The following is a 13,694-nucleotide window of genomic DNA, read 5'->3' on the forward strand; positions in this document are numbered from 1 at the left end:
TTTTGTACATAAAGCCATCTGTGAATAACAAACTCACATTGAAGACTTCCTCCTTGAACTGCTAAAACATTTATTGCCTATATCACTCTACCACTCATTGGCCATAAAATTTTAATTTTTACGAAAACATATTTTATTTCTAATTACAAAAACAACATAGATTCTGAGTAGACAAGTTAGAAATGTACATTGGCTTAATGTGTATTACATGACACAGATCAAATCCTTCAGCGATGACATTTCTGAGATTTTTGTGCTTTTCACAAATTTTTTATGCTTTAAAAAATATGTTTAAATGAGATCTCCAAAAATACTTTTTGTTTTAGATTTTACTTTCACAAAACAGTATTAAAATTTCTCATGTCATTAAACATTGTTATAATTCCATTTCAATAGCTTCATAGTATTTTATTTTCTGAATAATACCTGCAAAGGACTTGGGGCTGCTTTCTGTATTTTATTGTTAGAAACAACACTGAAGAACATCTTTTCTAACAATCTCTTTGTATAAATCCATAATTTTTGTCTCAGAGTAAATGCTTGACAAAAAAAAATTGCTGGGTTTAATGATATACAAAATTTCTCAATCATTAATCAAATAACTCAACAGAAAGGTTGTGCCTATTTACATTTCTTTTTGTGGTGTATGAATGACATTGTTTACATATTTGCCAATCCTGGATTTTTATCTTCTAAGAAGAATCTTTGCCAGTATGATCATCAGCAATACTATATTGTTGTTTTGTATATCCTGCACAGGATAAAATGTGAAAGTAAGTCTTAATTCTCTCTTTCACATTATTTGCTATCTTACTGTTATTGTTGAGCAGTATGGACATTCAGCCGACAGAATGTTACCTTGACAGCCCATGTAATACATGAAACATTGATCATGTCCATCTTTCATCTTTGTGGTATCAAATTCAAGTGCTGCCCTTCATTCTTCTGTGAAATGAAATAATAAAATAGCTTTTTCAGTGGGCCATGTTAGGAAAGCATTTTAAGTTCTTGGTAGTGTCATAGTTTTTAATCTGATCCTATCATTTTATAATGAGCATATTTAATGTAAAGATTGGAAAAATTTTGGTGTGTCTTACAAATTGAAATGAAAAGCTCGGTGTCTAATACTTTTTCACTAATGTGTAATGTTGTCCTTAGTTTATGTGAGTTACTAATGTCAGAAATAGAAGCTTCTTTACTTTTTAATCTTTTATAAAGTGAAGCTAAAATCATCAACCATTTTAAGAAAGCAAAGTTGTAGCCATAGCAGCGGATTCTAATGTTAAAGATAAACCAAACTCAACTCTGCCTTATTTAAATGATGTTTTCCTGTAGCCACATTATTCTACATAGCTTAGTAAACCATATTTCTTTTCATTTTATTTTAGGTAGCAGTTTTACAACATCATCAGGATTATATACAGGAAATAATTCACTCACAAATTCCTCCGGATTTAACAGTTCACAGCAGGTAATTTAAAAAGCCAATTTAACTTGTGAAATATTTTTAAATGCAACATGATTTTCTTATATAAAGAAAGGTCTGTTTATATTTTACTATAAGTGAGAGCTTTCCTAAGCCTTTTAATAATTTTCTCTTTTTTTTTCCTCTGAAAAATCTTTTTACCAGTCTTTTATGGTGAGTTGTTTGGTTTTTAGTTTGGTTTAATTTTACCCAGTAATGCATCATGGAATATAAGAAATATGAAGAATGTATATAATCTTACATAAAATTTCTTTGCAAGTCTGAGCTCTTCAATTAATGTGGCCTTGTATGCCCTCCTGTGTGAGTTCTGAAAAGACACAGAAACACAAACCTATTTACAATTATACTTTGAAATGTAGGAGGTAAACAGCAGTATTTTGACAGATTCTTTCCATGTGCTTTGATTGGTAGGACTATCCATCTTATCCCAGTTTTGGCCAGGGCCAGTACGCACAGTATTATAACAGCTCACCATATCCTGCACATTATATGACCAGCAGCAACACCAGCCCAACGACTCCGTCCACCAATGCCACTTACCAGCTTCAAGAGCCTCCATCTGGCATCACCAGCCAGGCAGTCACAGATCCCACAGCAGGTAATTATGTGAAATGTATTAGTCCTGCAGGCTATATTTCTGATGGTTTAAATGCATTTTTTCCTACAGTCATATATTCATGTAGTAGATGCAGAGTTTTGGCAAGTTTTGGCAAAGACTAAATATAAGTCAACAGCATGATTGTGGCATTAACTTTATTTTTATTTATTTTCTATTAGTTTGAGAATATTAGTGTAAGGTATATAAACTTCAAAAGCACACGAAATAAAGATTTTGTTTATAAATATACACCATTTTCAATGTATATATAGTTTTTAGATGAAGAATTATAAATATTTGGCTATAATTATAAGTAATTTGTTGACCCATAGTGAGTATGAAAATAAATGACATTACCTAGAATTTAGTGCTTACTATTATAAATATTTAATGTTTTTCATCAAAATAACGTACTTCTGATAGTTAAAAAAAAAACCATCAAATGATATCAAAGGGTTGATGGTGGAAAACAGGGAGCCCCTTCTCCATTTTTTCCCACTTACGGCCTACTGTGAATTTTACAACAATGTGTCTGTGTGAGCATTTTTCATATTCTGCACAATTTAAATGAGAACCTCTCCATCTGGAAACCTTCCCACATTATGTCTTTGATACTTCCTCCCCTCCATTGCTTCTTTCTTTCTGGAACTCTAAAGGATGTATGCTTAATTCTTGAATTGGTCTTTACATTAGTTTCTTATATTTTATCTTCTACCTCTCACCTCCTTGCCTTAACTTTTTAAAAATGTATTTGCTTTTTTATATTATCTTCAAAGGGTCAGAGTTTTCTTCCTCTTGCCTCTTCCCACAGCTAAAACCCCCTCTATTGCTACAAGTCAGGTTAAAATGGTCTTAATGTTGAAAGACTTACCTCTGTGTCATAATCATAGTGTGTTAATTCTAGATGGTTATCCTACATAATGGAAAAAAAATAGTTTTATGTAGCCGATGCTAATTTAAATTTTGATGATAGGAGTATCTTACAAATATTAACAGATGACCTCCCCCCAAAAATCCTCTAAGTTTACCGTGTTCTACCTTTCCCCCCTTTTTTTAAATGCTTGCAGATATTGTCTTATTCTAAAGGAGGTAGTCAGATCATTCTTAAACTTCCAACTAACTTCAGTGCTCACTATTTCTGTCACACATTTCAACTTTAAACATTTTTATTTTTGATCATTGTATTCCATTTATCTTTATTTTCAAAAAACTGCTTTGATATTACATGCTTCATTCAGTTCACAGGTGTAAATGCAGTGTTCAAAGAGCCAAGTATGTGTATGTATCTCTCTCTTCTGTCCTTTCGTTAGATTTCGCATCCATATAATGACACTGAAGATAAACTTTATGATAGAGTTTATTGAATTTATTGTAGAATTTTTTTTGTGGAATTTCCCTTTCTATTTTCCTAAACGTAATAGAAGCATCCTGACGAAAGGTAATGGCTTGTCCTAACTTTGGAAAGATCTTGTGTTTTCATATGGGCCATCTATGTCATGCAAGCATATTGAAGATTAGAAACAATTTTGAAATGAAAATAGCTATGTGAATGAGAAGTAGCAAAACTCTTTTAGGGTGTGTGGACTAATAGAATGAGAAAAGGAGACAGCAGAATAATTTTACCTAATTCACAAAATTTTGGTTGTGAAGAGTCCAGTATAAAACAAACTGATGAAGACTTAAATCATTTTTCTTAAAGTTGATTAGAACTTTTTTTTAAAAGGCCATTTTGTCATATCATGAGAGTTTGTCTCTGAAATTTGACATTTTTCTAAGTGAAGTTTATTTGTAAAAGGGATGCCATGCAAAAGGGTGAAGATGGCAGGGCACAAAGCCAGCCACATGGGAAGCAATACAAAATTATAATTTTCAAAATGTATGTGTGATTTTACTTGAACAGTGACTGACATATAGTATTTTAGCTTTTATTTGAAAATGTGCTTAGTGTTTTAGGTACTCATTTCAATTTCATTATCTTATGGCTACAGAATATGGATGAATTGAACTGGGGAGGAAATATTGTTTTTCAGATTTCTTACATTCACTGCTTTCCACTAAAATGAATGTGTATAGATCAGCCTTTCTTGTGTTGCATAGTTAGAAGTGGAAAGTTCACTGAGTTTCCACATTGAAAATGAAATATATTACTTTAAAGTTGAAGGATGAATTGGTGTGGGTTTGTTCATTTCTTTGTTTTTTTACACCCACAATAAAACCATGGATTCAGCCTAAGTTTTTGGCATTAACTTGCTTTATTTTACTAGTTATATATAAAATTATAGATTTACTATTCTTGATGAAAAGGAAGTTTTGATGGTAAAGTACATAAATTTATTAAACTAAAGAATAGAAGGGAGGATTAAACATAACCTAATGGTTTTTGTTTTGAGGTAGAAATAAAATATAGTTAAAATAATGAATATTTTTGTTGGAATAATTTCAGGTGTTTTTTTTTCCCCTTCCAATTTTAATAGTCTATTAGGTTTAGAGTCAGTATTTTATAAACTGGGAAGTTAGACTCTAGTCTTTATCTGATCTTGTGTGACCGGGTTTCTGCTTTTCAATTTCTTGATATTATGCAGTGCCAACGTATCTATGGGTACATGTGGTACTCCTCTCATACTTTATGTTTGTGTATAGAATTGTTATGTCATAATGAACTTATAAAGGTAACCTTACAAGGATTTTTCAGGGCAAACATGTAAGGACTCATTTGGTTTTTTATTGTGCTTTTTTAAAAGGTATCTTTTAAGTCTCTGATAGTATGCAGTATTAATTGTAAACATGTACTTCCTTATGAATTTTAAGTTCAAAAATTATTTCAATGTATTTATAATTAAATATTGAAGGCTGTGTCTCCTTTGGGTAGACAAGTTTAATACATTGAAAAAATATATAAATATAAAAGTTTTTTTTTTTTTTTTTTTGGTCTTTTTTGTGACCGGTAAGGGGATCACCACCCTTGATGTGGGGTCGCCCGCACCGCGCTCAGCCAGTGAGTGCACCGGCCAGTCCTATATAGGATCCAAACCCGCGGCGGGAGCATCGCCACGCTCCCAGCGCCACCCTCTCCCGAGCGCGCCACGGGGCCGGCCCTAAATATAAAAGTTTAATCCCATACTTTTAGTTAGTCTATTTTAAAAACTAAAGCAATGCCTTTGCATTCATTTCTAAGAATTTGTTAGCCATGCATTGACTACTGTAATAAAACAAAATTCACATTTTTTTGGATATACGTAAAAATCCATCTACCTAGAGAAATATAGTAAGGTGTTATCTGGTCACTCAGTAAGATTTTAATTTATTTATTGGATTCAAAAAGTTCATGCCTACTCTTCAACTAGTGATGCCGTTCTCCCCCAGCTACCAGTTGAAGGGCATCTGGGTTGCTTCCTGTTTGGGGCAATTATGAATAAAGCTGCTATAAACATTTGTGTGCAGGTTTTTGTGTAGACATAAGTTTTCAACTCATCTGGGTAAATACCTAGGAGTGGGATTGCTGGATTCCATGGTAAGACCATCTTTAGCTTTGTAAGAAACTGCCAAACAGTCTTCCAAACTGGCTGTACCATTTTGGATTCTCACCAGCAGTGAATGAGAGTTCCTGTTACTCCACATACTTGCCAGCATTTGTTGTTGTCAGTGTTTTAGATTTTGGCCATTCTCATAGATGTTTAGTGGTATCTTGTTTTAATCTGCACTTCCCTAATATATGATATGGAACATCTTCTCATATTCTTATTTGCCATCTGTGTATCATCTTTGGTGAGATGTCTGTTGAGATCTTTGGTCCATTTTTTAATCAGGTTGTTTTCTTGTGATTGGGTTTTAAGAGTTCTTGGTATATTTTGGATACAAGTCCTTTATAGTGTATGTGTTTTGCAAATAGTATTTCTTAGTCTGTGGGTTATCTTTTCATTCTCTTTAACAGTATCTTTCTTAGAGAAGTTTTTAATTTTAATGAAGTCCAGCTTATCAATTCTTTCTTTCATGGATCATGCCTTTGTTGTTGTACCTAAAAACTCATTGCCAAACCCAAGGTTATCTAATTTTTCTCCTGTGTTACTGTCTAGAAATTTCATAGTTTTTGCATTTTATATTTAGGTCCCTGATCCATTTTGAATTAATTTTTGTGAAAGGTATAAGGTCAGGGTGTAGATTCATTTTTTTCATGTAGATGTCCAGTTGTTCCAGCATCACTTGTGGAAAAGACTGTCTTTTCTCCACTATATTGCCTTTGCTTCTTTGTGGAAGATCAGTCAACCTTATTTATATGGGTCTTTTGGGGGGCTCTCTGTTCTGTTCCATTGATCTATCTGTCTTTTTTTTCACCAATACCACACTGTCTTGATTATTGTAGCTTTATAGTTGTGATAAAGTCAGATAATGTCAGTCCAATGACTTTTTCTCCTTCAATATTGTGTTCTATTGTGGGTCGCTTGCCCCTCCATATACACTTTAAAATCAGTTTTTCAGTACCCACAAAATAAATTATGGCTATTTTAACGAGAATTACATTGAATTTGTAGATCAAGTTGGAACACACTGACATCTTGACAATATTGAACCTTCCTATCCACGTACATTGAATATCTCTCCATTTATTTAGAGATTATTTGATTTCTTTCATCAGTGTTTTGTAGTTTTCCTCATATAGATCATGTACATATTTTTTAGATTTATACCTAAGTATTTTTTTGTCTCTCTCTCATGTCTTCTGTGAGCAAAGACAGTTTTATTTTTTCCTTCCAAGTCTATATACCTTTTATGTTCTTTTCTTGCCATATTGCACTAGCTAGGACTTCTGGTACAATGTTGAATAGGAGTGGTACGGGGGACATATCTGCTTTGTTCTTGATCTTAGGGAGAAAGCATCTAATTTTTCACCATTAAGTGTGATGTTAGTGGTAGGTATTTTTTAGATGCTCTTTATTGACTTGAAGAAGTTCCCCTCTATTCCTAGTCTGCTGAGAGTTTTATCATAAATGGATGTTAGATTTTATCACATTCTTTTTCTGCATCTGTTGACATGATCATATGCTTTTCTTCTTTATTGATGTTATGGATTACGTTAATTGATTTTCAAATGTTGAACCAGCCTTGCATATCTGAAATAAATCCCACTTGGTCATGGTGTGTATTTTTTTTTTTTTTTAACACATTGTTGGATTCAGTTTGCTAATATTTTGTTGAGCATCTTTGCATCTATTTTCAGGAGTGATATGAGTATATAGTTGTTATATCTTGTAATATCTTCATCTGGTTTTGGTATCAGGGTAATGCTGGCCTCATTGACTAAATTAGGAATCATTCCCTTTGCTTTTGTTTTCTGGAACAGATTGCAGAAATTTAGAATCATTTGTTCCTTAAATAGCCAATATAATTGACCAGCAAAGCCATCTTGGGTCTAGTGCTTTCTGTTTTGGAAGGTTATTAGCTATTGATTCAATTTTTTCAACAGATATAAGCCTATTAAAATTATCCATTTCTCCTTGTGTGAATTTTAGTAGATTGTGTCTTTCAAGGAATCGTTTCATTTCATGTAGTTTGTCTAATTTGTGGGCATAGAGTTGTTGATAATATTCCTTTATTATTCTTTTAATGTCCATGCAATATCTAGTGATACCTTCTTTAATTTCTGATGTTAATAATTTGTGGATTTTTTTTTATTTTAGTTTAGCTAGAGGTTTATCAATTTATTGATCTTTTCCAAAAGCCATTTTCATTGGTTTTCTCTATTGCTTTCCTGTTTTTAATTTTATTGACATCTCTGATTTTCATTATTTATTTTCTTCTGCTTATTTTTGGTTTAGCTTGCTCTTCTTTTTATAGTTTCCTAAGCTTAGATTATTTCAGATCTTTCTTCTTTTCTAATTATGAGTTAAATGCTATGAATTTCCCTTTATGTGTTGTTTTTGTTTCATCTCACAAAATTTGATAGGTTCTTCTTTTTCATTTTCTGTTATTTCAAAATGTTTTAATTTTTATTTTCATTTTTATTACCATTGAAACCCTCCCTTACAATGAGGTATATATTTATCAACTTTTAATTGGAGAAAAAATTTGATTTTTAGGAATTTGTTAGTGGGTAATACATACCATTAGTTACAGTCACCAAGTTATTCATATCTTATCAATTAAATGTTTATTATTAGAGAATGTGTTTAATTTTTGAGAAGAAGAGTGGTAAATTCAAATTCCACTATCTATAAAATGAAATTTTGATCAGAATCAACTCTTTTTTTTTTGTTCAATCTAACACTGTAAGACAGTATCACAATTAAGTCCATGATTACCTTAAATTTTAAATGATGGATTTCACTCATTTTTAGTTTCTTTTTAAAAACCGTTTTTTACAAAGTCAATGATTTTCTTCTGTGTTCAAAATATAGAGAGGTAGAAAAAAAAATTTAAGGTGTTTTCCTGTTGTGCTGCTATCTAAACTAGCATTATCCTTTCCTAGCTACTGAACTATAGAGATGTTATTACCTTGTACTGAACCCGTAAAGATTGAGGCAATTACTGTAAATATTTACTATTAATATTCAAAAAATTGATAAAAAATAATATAGCCACTTGAGCTATAGTCATGAAGGATTTTTTTTATTTTCTTAAAAGAACACTTAAACCATTATTTAAAAAATCTTTTTTCTTTATCATATGACTCATATATGTATAATTAAAATGTGAACACTACTTGTAACCCAGTTACTGTGCTGTATTTAAATAATTTGGCTTGAAAACAATTCTTGTCTAAAATCTCTTAGAATATTTCATTATAATTATGACAGCCATCATCATAATAATATGCAGTAAAATACAGCCAAACACAATCATTGTGCTTAGAGCTTTATATTCATTATCACATACAACACACCCATAATAGGTACTGTTCGTCCCCATTTTAGACATGAGGAAAATGAATCACACAGCTCTTAAATGCTCAGTTAACTTCAATTAATTCAGTTAATCAAGAATTTCGAAGCTAAATTCCCCTGAAAAGACTATTCACCTATAACATTGTGTGTTTAAAATAATACAAAGCAATCAGAGAGAGAAAGAGTGAATGGTGAATAAAACATTTTAGGTTGATGTGAAATAAAAGCTAATTAAATAAAAGCTATTTATTAGGAAATGAGTTTTAGTATAGATCCCGTAGAAAAGACCATTTTTCAAAGGATTTACTCCTTTGAATTTCTTACCAAAAACTTGATGTTAAAATCTACCTTTACATGCACTGAACTACATGCAGACAATTTACTGGTTAAGGTGATGTAGGGAAATCTTGCCAATATTGAATTTCAAATGACAGAGGAAAAATCAGTATAAGAGGGAATTCAATATGCATGGGAAACCATTTGTTCCCCCTGCTGCTTTGATCCCTGCCAAGGCACACGAAAGTAGAGCAAAGAGCCTGAAAAACAGGGTAACGTTCTTGTGCAAAGTTGCAGAACTCTGAGCTCTCACAGGAACTCCGTGTGACAGATGAAAACAAAACTGCCGGCCATCTTCCCTATCAATGCAGGGAATTTGGGTCTCCTCTGTGCTACCTAACATGCCTATGTCTGTTCACTGTGGAATGATCCTGAGGTTTGCAATAGCAGACATTTTGACGCCTGCATTTTGCCAAGTGAACAGTTTGGAAAATCTGTAGTCCATACTTGCTCGTTTTCACAGATGCCTTGTGGACTTTGGAGAAGTTTGTGATTTGTTCAGCTCAAAAACAAACTGTTTTAGTGAAACAATTTTAACGAATGTTTTGGAAACATTTGTCAGCAAAACAAATATTTGTATCTGAAATAGCCAGGCTATTAAGATGTGAGAAAACAAAACAGATGTTTGTTTTGGGTTGTTGGGTTTGTTTGTCTGGATGGCATTTGTTTTCTTTCTTTTTCTTTCTTTTTCCCCCAGAGGATTTACAGTGTTAACCTTAATGAGATTATAAAATTCATGGAAATAGAGTTCACTCTTTGTTTTATATTATGAGGAATGTGATAAAAATGAGTTTAATTATCTGCGAATTTTGGACTGTGTTTCCAAGAACTGAAAAATTCAGTTTTCATTTACCCATTTTGTGTCTCATTACTGGTTTCCCTAATTTTTTTCAATTAGTTAGCCAGAAGTCTGGGTGCCTTGTAAAGTCAATTTTAGTACACTGGATTCCGATATGTAATTCTTTCTTATATTTATATATAACATATGATTTGTATATAAGTAATCAAAATATGAAAGCATATATTATTAGCTAATTAAATTAGTTTACTAACCCTTAACATTTATTATTTTATCTTCCTCTGTAACTAATTGATTCATTATTTGAAAAACTAAGTATTGTGTCCTATGGGACCAACATGAATCAATGTAATGGGTTCCCTTGTTTAGTCTGGAGAACATCAGAGTTTACTGATTCAATGTTTCATTGGAGATGGTTAGGAAGAGGACATACAGAGTTAGTTATTCATGTTCGCCACCCCTCCGTTCATTTAATTAGGATTGGATGGTTTAGTAAATGGGTTTTGGATTAAGTTTTAAATAAAGTTAGGATTAATGAACTAATGGCTACCAATTTTATTCCTAGCATCCAAAAAAGTTTATTTTTTTTTCTTTTTCTTTCTTTTTTTTTTTTTTTTTTTTTTGTGGTCTGGCCAGTACAAGGATCAAACCCCAGACCCTGGTGTTGTCAGTTCCACGTTCTAGCCAACTGAGCTAACCAGGCAGCTCTAATGACTATTTTTTAATTTACTAAATAATAATAATACATGAACATGGGACAAAATTATAAAGCCACGGAAGTGTTCACAGAGAAAAATAAACCTCCCTTCATCTTCTGTCTACGTAGCCCCTCAGTTTCTTCCACCAGTTCCATAGATATGGTTTGCCTACATAAACACATACAAAGCACCAGCCCACGGCCTCTTTGTTTGTTTGTTTGTTTCCACATCCAAGTATGTATACCATTTTCTCTTTCCTTACAGATAACAGAATAACATGCATACTGTTCTGTACCCTACTTTTTCATTGAACAATGCACAGAGAAAATGCTATTTTTGTTGTGGATTATATAAAAGTGGCTAGTATCTTGTGAGCACTTACTAGTGCCAGGTATTGTTCTAAGCACCATTTATGCTTTAACTTAGTTAATTCCCACCCAACTCCATGAGATAGTGTTGTTATCCCCATTTTACAGACAGGAAAGCTAAGGAGAGGTCCGTGACAGCACCAGGATTAAACTTCTGGAAGCGGGGCTTCAAACTTGAGCTCCTAATCAGTGAAGCATGCTGAAACCACTGTGTCTGAAGTTTCAAATGAGCAGAAAAATGAAAACGTAAACAAAGAGTCCTAATGATAGTAGCCATGTGGTATGGTATTCATTTTTTTTAATCATTCATAGTACTCAGCAAAGGCATGTATTATGAGATATTCAGTTACATAAGTGTTAAATGTTTGAATGAGATCTACTTGGCCTGAAATTATAGGGGCCAGGTATGTATTATATCTTAGGTTATCTTGTAGCATAAGTATTCCCTGAATTATAAAGCCAGTCTGTGGATATCTTGGACAATCTGACGTCCAATTGCACACTTTCTTATCTTCTGCTTTACTGACGCTGTTCCATCCCTACTCTTCTGTTACCCTATTTCATAATTATTTCTCAGGAACCTGCTAGGGAATGATTTGCATCTCTTTACTGTTTCCCTCCCCTGCCCCACAAGGACTTCATTCTCCACCTTGCTCTCCTTTCTTTTCTTTTTCCTGTTTTCTATTTCTCTACTCACAGCTCATGGCTGATGAACACTAGGTGTAAGGATAATGACACTTGCATCAAGGAAGAGGGAAGGCCTCTCTTTTAAAGTGAAAGTAGGCATCTTAATCCACTACTGTCACCTTCCGATGCTTTTGAAAATACTTATTTGAGTCCTTCAGAAACTTCACCAAGTACCTCTTCATAAAATTAAAATTGCGTTTTCTTTCATACCATTATGAAGATAAATTTTACTGTTTTCCTTGTAATTGAAATGAACATGAAATGAAGTAAATGGCTAGCAAAGTGACTGACTTATACTATGTTCATTTCTTCCATTCAGGCATTCAGATAGATATTTATGAATGCTTGCTGTGTGCCAAGCACTGTGCTTGGTGTTTGGGACATAGAGATGATATTTGAGGGTATAATTTTCTGCTATTTTACATTGTATATGTGCAGTATTTCACCTGGATTATTGGCTGGCTTGGTAATCATGGATTGGTTTGGAATTCAGATCTGCCATCATTTCTGTAAGAAAGAAAATACCTTCAGAGTTTCAAGCAACTTATTAAAAAATGTTTAGAACATAGCTGCTTTGTAAATTGTCAACTGTCATATCTACAAATCCACTTGAGTGACTCTGGTATGAAGCAGTTGAGCAATAGGGAAGCAAACTTTAATTTTAAAGTTAGAAGTGACTTTTTGCCTAGACCTTCACTTTACCGAATATGAATAAGGAATCCAGAAAGAATGAATTTTGCCAATGCAGCACAGCCTGCCATGGGTGGCGTCTCTTGATGGCACACTGGAGTGGCAGCCATGGGAGACAGAAGGGCGTGGTGTGGCCTTTCCCACACTTCCCTGGGCAGCACACCTGTCTCAGAAGATGGAGATGGTTGTCCTTTTGTCCTTCAATGAGTTCCAAGGTAGGATCAGTCAGGGACACAGTTATCAGGTTTAGAGTTATTGGGCTTCCTCTACTTTAAGTCTTTTCTGATCCTTTGACATGTTAATAGTCATTGGGAACTTAATATGTACAGTGCTTTCCAGTTATGCCTGGCTGAGTACCAGTCTCCACCTGTGCTCCTCCCCCACCCCAGATCTAATATCAATGAACACCTCTTGGGCACCACACTTCATTAAAATATAATTTAGAGAAACTGGAATGGTGGCTAGGGAATGGAGTTGGGCTAATCTGGGTTTGAGTCCTGGTTTTACCGTTTGCTCTGGACAGTCCCTTAGCTCTTTAGTTCTCTATAAAATGAGGGTAGTACCACTCCTGTGTATAGGATGACTGTGAACATGAAATAAAGTGGCTAGCAGAGTGACTCACTTATTCTAGGTCCTCAAATGTTCATTTCTTCCATTTGGGCATTAAAATAGATATTAATGAATGATTGCCTGTGCTTGGTGTTGGGGACATAGAGGTGACAAAGTAGGCAAGGTCTCTGGCCTCAGGAAGCGGCTGTGTTCTTACCTTTTGAAGTTTATTACTGTTGTGTACTGTGTGATGTGGTTGTTTCAGAGACTAAAGCCCCCAAAGTATGGCTCACCAGTTTTCTTCACATAAAATGACTGGGGAGGGGGGCGGGGGGGATTTAAACCAGTGGTTGGAATGTATGAGAAGAATGATAGAAGTTTCTACACAGTTACCCGCAGAGTACTAGAGAGTAGATAGATGACCGTCGTCCTTGGGGATGATGAAGCTCTCTTAATTCATTACTGGACCTTGCCTGAGGAATTAATTTACCTGGGAGACCTCAATTAATGATTGTGTGAAAGGGGATTAATTGTTATGGAAGTCAAAGCAGTTCTCTAAGATTAATTCAATTCATGTCAGACTACTGGTTAACCCTGTAAGACTA

General features: G+C 33.7%; 1 protein-coding gene across 6 annotated transcripts in view; it reads left to right on the forward strand.

The window, feature by feature from the left end:
* EYA1 (EYA transcriptional coactivator and phosphatase 1) overlaps positions 1-13,694 on the forward strand; it is a 153,351-nt gene that overhangs the window by 56,528 nt on the left and 83,129 nt on the right. For 4 of the 6 annotated variants that reach the window (XM_008566476.1, XM_008566479.1, XM_008566480.1 and 1 more), the window contains exons 8-9: positions 1,389-1,471; positions 1,898-2,084. In XM_008566476.1, coding sequence (XP_008564698.1) covers positions 1,389-1,471; positions 1,898-2,084 — 270 coding nt within the window. The remainder of the gene's footprint in view (positions 1-1,388; positions 1,472-1,897; positions 2,085-13,694) is intronic. The other 2 variants (XM_008566481.1, XM_008566482.1) reach the window with 1 other exon arrangement.

This window comes from Galeopterus variegatus, unplaced genomic scaffold (assembly GCF_000696425.1).
Source record: "Galeopterus variegatus unplaced genomic scaffold, G_variegatus-3.0.2 Scaffold244, whole genome shotgun sequence".
Classification (NCBI taxonomy): domain Eukaryota; kingdom Metazoa; phylum Chordata; class Mammalia; order Dermoptera; family Cynocephalidae; genus Galeopterus; species Galeopterus variegatus.